General features: G+C 47.4%; 1 protein-coding gene across 1 annotated transcript; it reads left to right on the top strand.

The window, feature by feature from the left end:
- Nucleotides 1–3083: 3083 nt before the first annotated feature.
- Nucleotides 3084–7197, top strand: LOC147691815 (uncharacterized). Its single transcript, XM_086936687.1, has 2 exons — nucleotides 3084–3257; nucleotides 5936–7197. The coding sequence occupies exons 1-2, from the start codon at nucleotides 3228–3230 to the stop codon at nucleotides 6848–6850; spliced, it is 945 nt and encodes a 314-aa protein (XP_086792813.1). The 5' UTR covers nucleotides 3084–3227; the 3' UTR covers nucleotides 6851–7197.
- The last annotated feature ends 838 nt before the right edge of the window (nucleotides 7198–8035 follow it).

Genomic DNA, 8035 nt, shown 5'->3' with positions numbered 1-8035 from the left:
CATGGGCTGACAAGCTGCCCCCGCCTCGCCCGGCCCGATTAAAAACACCCTGGTTGAACACTCGTTTTATCCTAGATTGCGCTTTATCCAGGGTAGTAAACGTACCGACGTATTTCGCAACGTCCTTGACGAGCTGACCCGCCGTAAGGGGTCTGGGTTCTGCATCTGCCAGCTCCATAAGGTTGCTGTCCATCCGAATCAGGAGTGACACCCGTCTTTCCGATGAGATTGCGCAATTTGCGTTGCCTATGAGGCATATGGCCCGTTGGGCCATCCAGCCAAAATATCCGGATCTATCAGAAGAGAGGACTCCTTGGCTGCCAAGGCCATTTCCAGGATTTTGGCCAAAGTCCCACAATGTCCAGCAGTTTATCCTGGCATCCCCGCCAGGCGCGATCGATGCCACGTTTGGGGTCCTTTGAGAATTTTTGCAGGAATGTTAGCAGGCTTGCGTCAAATTCGGGCGTCTCCGCCACTTTGTCCGGCAGTTCAGGGCGTGGAAGTTTTCATGAAGATAGGCCGCAACAGCGGGAGGAGGCACCCAGTCTGAGGATCGAGGGTGCATAATATCGGAAGGATCAAAGGTGAAAGGGGTAGAGGGAGGAGGATCCGCCCCTGACGGCGGAGTTGTCTTCGCCTTCTTTGGAGGGGGAGGCTCCTCCGAGGTGTCGATGTTAGTATCCGTATTTGTAGTGGCAGTGTCGGCATCTGTGTCTGCATAGGTCTTAGACTTAGCCTTGGTACCTGAATAAGAGTGTTCAGCTGTCCCACTAACGGGAAACGTGGAAAGAGCCTGTGTATGTGGCCACTGCACTGGGTTAGAAAAGCCCTGGTCAGATGTGGAAGCCTCAGACTTCTTGTTTTGCGGCTTTTTGTCGTAGGCGTGTCTTTTGGCGAAGCCCTCGAGCTGCTTTCTGATAGGGAGCAGAGCCGCCGCTAAAGCCTGTTGAACAGTCTGCGGGACCATGGTCTCCATAGCCCTGTTCACAGAGGACTGGACCGAGGCATCCAAAGCATTCAGTAAGTTGTCCTCCAAAACAGCCTCCTGCTGTTGGTCATATGTCTCCTCCTCAGCATACTCTTCTGGGTATCGCTCCCACTCAGCCATTTGAAGCTAACAATAGATTTATGCCACCAGAGCAATTGAATCTGTATGTGATTTTTTTTCACAGCCACAAGGAGGGTAATGGGGGGGTAATGGGGGGGTCAGCCCACCAGCACACAAGATATCACACCCCACGACCCCCTCAGCAAAGCTTTTACTATCTGTTGCAGGCGATCTCTAGGGCAGAGCGAAGATTGTTGGAAAAACTGGTTCAAAACTATAGGGATTTTCGCGCTGCGAGCGCGCCGCCCAAACGTGACGGAAAAGAAGCCCAAAACAAGCCCAAATTCAGCGTTGAGGAGCGCGCTGCCGCTGAGAGCCACCCGGTGCCTGCCGCGTCATAGGGCGATAAGGGGAGCCCTTGCGCATGCGCGAGGAGCGTGCTGCTAATCGGGGAGATCTTGAAATACCGGGAAACAAGGCTCACTACACGGAAGATATCGGTCTGCCCCCGGTCAACGACCGTTACATCCACACTCCCTAAACCGAGAAATTGTTGGATGAGAGGAAATCCCTTTTAAAACAACACTTTATTCGGCTTGGGATACGTACACGAAGGAGCGCAGTACTAACATGCTTTTCATCTCAGGACCCTCAATTGAGCTGCAGCCTGGTAAAATTTTTGAAGGCTGTGGGGGACAAAATGCCAGGTCCAGAATATTGAATTGACTTGGTTCCAACTTGTCTTGTAATACAAATCATACTTAATATCAAATACTGAGAGATAACTGAATGGCTGATATGATTTTAAAATTACTAAGAAAAGAACATAAATGTTCATACAATGATGGTTTTAAACATATGTGATTTTACATTGTGCTTCAATTTTTATGTTTTGTATTGCATTGCATTGGTTTTAATTAACTGTGCAAATAAAAATTACTTACTATTACTTACTTACTTACACTCCCTAAACCGGCGAGAATATGCCACAAAGGAATGCAATCGACAGCGGATCAGAGCGACGCTATCAACAAAGCGCTCGCCCGCAAGTGCACAAATCCCTCAAATGAACTCAGAAAGCACACCTGGCATATATGAAGTGAAACATATGGTCATTAAATAATCGTAATCTTCATTCATTAACTAGAAAACTAGTAATGTACACACAACATGCAAAACAGCAGATAGAGGAAACAAAGTGCACTTATCTCGCTGTGAGCAGCAAAGAAAGAGGAAAATGGCAGCACGCTAAGGGTTCTTATGGACTGTGGGGGCGTGCCTATACTATGTGCATCATGGGAAATGTAGTTTTGTTATACTGTTATGATGAAAATATGCATTTTTATTGGCTGCTGTGTTTTTTGCAGTAAAGATTGAAAAGCATAATCTAAAGCCTCCGGTCCTGTAATAGAATTGAAAATTCTTGTCACGAATGTTCGCAAATTTTGAATTAACACCCAGCTAGAATGTTTTTTTTTCTTTCATGTTAGCCCTTGTAGACAAAGCACCATTAAACGAATTAAAGAACACAAGGGCTGGTACCCTTCTGATGTCTGATACTGGACAACTTGAAATTCCTGAAACCTTCTGAGAGCAGAGCACAAAAACTCGATAACACGTGCCACTCAGTTGTGAGTGCTGTCATTTATGTTGCATGGATGTAGTCCAATTTCTATGTCGATGGCATGACTGTTTTCTGTAGCTGACAATCCGGTCACCCTGACAGCCACCCAAAACGCCATACACATAAACATGAGCTCCTGAACAGTCATTTTCCCCATTTGTATTCTTAACCCTGCTCGTTTACGGGTCTAAACGACTAAAACACTCTGTCTCAATGTCATAAATGTTAAAACGAACGAATACACTGAATCTTATTCGCTCCTAATTCCAACACCATGCTCCACAAGAAAAGACCGTTCGCAGATTGAGAACAGGCATCGAGGTACTCCTTTCTCTCTGTCCATTTCCCTGTTGTCTCTGCTGATTGGTCAGTTTGAATTGCCCGCCGCGTGTGGCTCTTGGAGGTGGGAGTGGGAGAGCGAATCTGGCCCCACCCATTAGGGCTATGAATGTTTGGCGCGCGAGGGTCTGGGACAACAACAGAGCTGGAGGAAACGGGAAAACCTCGCAGAGCAGAGGGAGTGTGATACCAGACTTGGAGTTCTAGAACTGTACCATGGAGGAGGAGGGGAGTCACGCGCGCCAGGTGAGACACTGCTGGGGGGGTGGCTGCTACATGCATGGTAACAAAAAGTTCTACGCCCGTACAGCCCATGCCTACGATGGCGTAGACTTGAAGTGCATACACACACGGTAAAGAACTATAGTACCCAGCGTGTGCTCCAGTCGAGGCTTGAGATTAATACTGATCCAGTACACCTATTTTAAGTACGTACTCTTGTGTGTATCGTGCGTGGGAGGTCTACGTGCATGGTGTTCAGGGACGTGTTCGTGTGTTTTTATTATTATTTATTTATTTTTACATACGGGGCTATTGCCATCCGCTAATCTTCCCTTTTTAGCGTTGGTGCTCTCGTTCAGGGACTTGTAGGGTAACTTTTTAAACCCTGCATGCAGTTACACTCGCTAAAAATCCACCACTGTCACATGAGACCGGTTTCTTGATTGGCGGGAGGTGGAGGTCGAACAATGTGTAGTAGGGATGTGGAACTAGGTAGGTTTTGTAGGGGGAGGCCTGTTGGCGTACAGGTGGCTTGTGCTGTGAGATTTGAGCAGAGACTGTAGGATATGCAGTGGTGTGCTGTAGAGAATAGAATATGCGGTTGGGGAAAGATGCGTGCTGGGTTGTGGGAGGATTGCTAGTCCGTATTATGCAGATTACGGCAATTACTTGCTGGAGCGGGGCGCAGTGTGGTGTAAAAGGCTGCGAGTAGTTAGATGTGTTTGGCCTAGTAAATTCCTGGCACTGCTGAAAACATTGACGCAGACAAACTACTAGCCCAAGTACCCTTTACACTTCGCCTACAACCCAATATTTACCAATCTATAACACTTTAGCAAAACTTCTGTGCTGCGGGTACATTCTGTTCTATCTCTTAGGACCCAACTACTCCAACTTAATTCACCAGGTATCTTGGTCCTTCTCAAAGTATAAAAAAAACTTAAATGCTCTTTCCTGCTGCTAAAAGACTAAGCAATCCCTTTATAAACCGGGCTTTACGTGACTTTGACGGGGATGGGGGGGGGGGGGGTTTGAGGCGATGTGATTCTCAGAAGAGGGGAGGCCTATGTGATGTTATTGATTTAAACAAGTTAACTATATTTCTGTGATTTCCAAGGTGTATCACTCAACTGGTAATTTCGTGCACCTCCTGCCATTTTCTATTATTGCATCTAGATATGTAAAGTGACACTCCAAACCAGCCATGACTATTGGCTTTGTCAGTTCATGTTGGCTGTTTAAGATAGCGAAGTAGACGCAATTTTGTTGTAAATATTTAATGTTGAAAACGTTTCAATTCTGAGACCGATTTAAAAGTTACTGACCCTGTGGAAGGAGTATTGATATTCAGTGTCTCAGTAACTCCAACTATGGCCACTCTGTTAGAAATATATGTACTTTGTCCCTTTTTCAAGTCTTCCATTTGCATACCTTGCACTGCATCTCGTTCCTCCTTCAAAACCCCCTTTTCACTCTCCAGAATGCACTTCCTAGCATCTCCCCAATTACACAAAGCGCCTACTGTAAGTGCTTCATTTTTGTTTTGTCAACATTTGGACAGCTATGCACCTCCTACACACAATCACAACTGTAATGGCATGTGTGACCAATAGCTGAGCTCTGCAGAGAGGCTAATGATTGGGTGGCAATGCACTCTGAACACGTTTCTGATAGACACTGGCACTACCTGCAGCCTCCACTCCAGAGCTCTTAATCTTAGCCTGTAATAAACTCCTGGTGACTCGGTTCAAAGTATGCACTATACAAGCTCGGAAAAAAGGCAACATTTTGAAAATAGCTACACTTAGCTGAAACATTAACTGGAACTCACTTGACCTGGGTTACTTTATTTTTTATTTTTTTTTATTCTTCAGAAATCGATCAATGTTTGGAAGTACATATAGAGACGGAGAGGTACTTGTTTCAATGCCAGGTTTAATTATTTCTGGATCTGAGACCTCGCTTCTGGCCCACTTAAAGCTCCGTTTAGAACACTGACGTTGCTGAGACATAACAGTGCATTGTCTTTGCTGTTCGCTTTCCCATAGGTGCGCAACCTTTTTATACGCTTAACTGTCACATTTGTTTTTCAAATGTTAGCACTGCCTACCTGTGCAATGTCCAGGTTTACATGCAAAACGAGTGTGCTCGAAATGCGTAGACCACCATATAAATCCTTGGGTAAGGACCACCCTCAAGTCCTGTCAACTTGGTTGAGCATTGTGCTGTGTTTTGGGCGCTCTTCCTTCCTAGCCTGTGGCTAGGCGCAGTGTACCTTGCTGGAGTTTGAGTGGAGGTGTTCTACCGCGGGTACACCACTAATATCCTGGCCCTTTTGAAATCCTCTCCGTGACTAGGCCAGGAGCATGGCGAAATAGAACAGTACTTTTAGGCTGAATGGGGCACGAGAGAACAGTATGGCGAGTAAAGAGTACCGGTGTGGTAGCCCCTGCGGCATGGGTTGGCAGGGAGGTGTGGCAGTGGGTAAGAAAAGTATATTGGGTTATTAAGTTGCACATCGCATGCAGTAAGTGTGGCAGTGTTGTGTATCTGAGGTGCGGGGCTCAAACCTAGAGAAACCTGCATGGGGGCACAATTGGGGCACGTGTCCCATGTGAATTGGGTATAAATGACTACTGTGTTAGTACGTGCTGTATAGCTGCTGTATCTATTGACATTTCTTCCTAAATTTCTCTTTCCAGGGCTTTTCTGGTGACACTCTGACGCTGTATGTATCGTCCATGCTGCCCGGGTGGGACTCTTGTGGCGGCGAAGACTCTGCCGACTCCATTCCTGCCTCCCTCTTCCCTGTGCCGGAACCTGCTACCCCCACCCTGGCCACGCAGCCCCCCTACCTCCGGTACAAGACGGAGCTCTGCAGCCGCTACACCGAGAGCGGCACCTGCAGCTACGAGGACCGCTGCCAGTTCGCCCACGGCCTGCACGAGCTCCGCGTCCCGAGCCAGCACCCCAAGTACAAGACTGAGCTCTGCCGCTCCTTCCACTCCCTGGGCTTCTGCCCCTACGGCCTCCGCTGCCTCTTCATCCACAGCCCCGACGAACGTCGCCCCCCGCGGCCCATCCGGCCCCCGCACCCGGGCAGCAGGAAGCGGGCAGGCCTCTGTCGCATGTTCCAGTCCCAGGGCGGCTGCCCCTACGGCGCCCGATGTCACTTCACGCATGCCACTGAAGAGGACGCCAAGCCGCGCAAAACCCTGTGCCGCACCTTTGAGGCGCTAGGTGTCTGCCCCTACGGCTCTCGCTGCCACTTCCTACACAAGACGACGGATGACCACCCGGAGTTGCCCTCTCCACTGCTGTTGCCCACACTACCGCCGTTAAGCTGCCAAACGGGCTCTTCTCTACCCACTGACGGGTCCCTGTCCCCAGCTTCGGATGAGGTATGCAGCTCCATGGGTACCCCGGAGCTAAGCTGCGGCGGGGCCTCGCCCGTGTTGAATGATCTCCCTGCCAACAACGCCTTTTCCTTCTCCAGCCTCCTGCTGCCCCTGGCACTCAGGCTGCAGGGCGTGCACTGCTCTCGAGAGCCCGATTCTTCAGTTTGGAGTGAGTCCCCCTTTGGAGTGCACTGGGGTGACTTGTCTGTGAAACTCTAGCATGCTCGACATGCGTCCACTAACACTTGCTGGGGGTTTGGTGTAGGATAGCCAACCCCATGCGGCAATTGCATACTGTTTACGTTAACTGACTTGTTTTCATATCCATTTTAGTTTTTACTGTATTTAATTGCTAAAAAGCACCGGCTCTTTGAAATGATTGTACAGTGTATTTATGGAGACGGAAGTGCTAATTAAAATAAGTTAATTTTTTAATTAATATTTAGTGTTCTAACTGTATTGGGCGTCTTGTTATGATCCTTTTTAGGGTTGCATGTTCTGTTATGATGTCCGACATGTTTGTGTTGACCACTGACGGTTTAATAATAAAAGGAAAGTTAAACACCTTTCTTGTGTCATGCATAAATAGTCTTCTTTGATTTATTAACATGGTGATAGGATATTTTCGTTCAGTACTTGGTCTGTCGTTGATGCAACAGCCCCTAGCTCGCATGTAAACATCAGGCATTTTATAACCGAGTTGCTGTAGTGCAGGATTTGCGGATTACAGATTACTCATAGCTGAAGTTTTGGTTATTGACAGTACATTTTGAATCCCATTTAGTTGTATGCAGTCAATGGAGTTTCTTTTGGTGTGTTTTTTTAATCTTTTGGGCGGCTGAATACTGCTTAGGTAAGCTCCTAGTGCTTCTACCTTGTGCAGTGGGGGGACTTTCAACTATTCTGGCACCATGCCCACATGAGCCGAGAAGGTAAGTCTTGTTCCCATCCAATCTAGGCACAACTGAGTTCCGCTTAATTACCCTTGTAATCACAGGACCAACTAATAGATTTTAGAGCTCAAGAATGATGGTGTTTGTCAGTGATTTTTGCACCCAATTACTTAAAGTTAAAAGTGCCAAGCCTCTGTTCTTCTGTGTTTGTGTGTGTGTGTGTGTGTGTGTGTGTGTGTATAGATATATATTCTATCCACTTACAGTAAATTGGTACTTGCTGTTAAATATTGGCACACAGCTTTGATAGGTTGTCTGAATAGATTGACTATACTGCAGGGATATAATAGCTGCAGATTCGGAAGCTAATTCTGAATGTAGTATGGGATCATTCATAGCCTCTTGCAGGTGGTCTTACCTCTCCCCCTGAAAAAAGGCCATGCGCACAGTGCTTGGTTTGTGGAGGGAAGGGTTTGGTTGATTGAGATCAAAGCTTGAGGTGGGCTCTAAT

Source organism: Lissotriton vulgaris, chromosome 9 (assembly GCF_964263255.1).
Source record: "Lissotriton vulgaris chromosome 9, aLisVul1.2, whole genome shotgun sequence".
NCBI lineage: Eukaryota > Metazoa > Chordata > Amphibia > Caudata > Salamandridae > Lissotriton > Lissotriton vulgaris.
The sequence above is the reverse complement of the archived record's forward strand: the minus strand, read 5'-3'. Positions and strand labels throughout refer to the sequence as shown.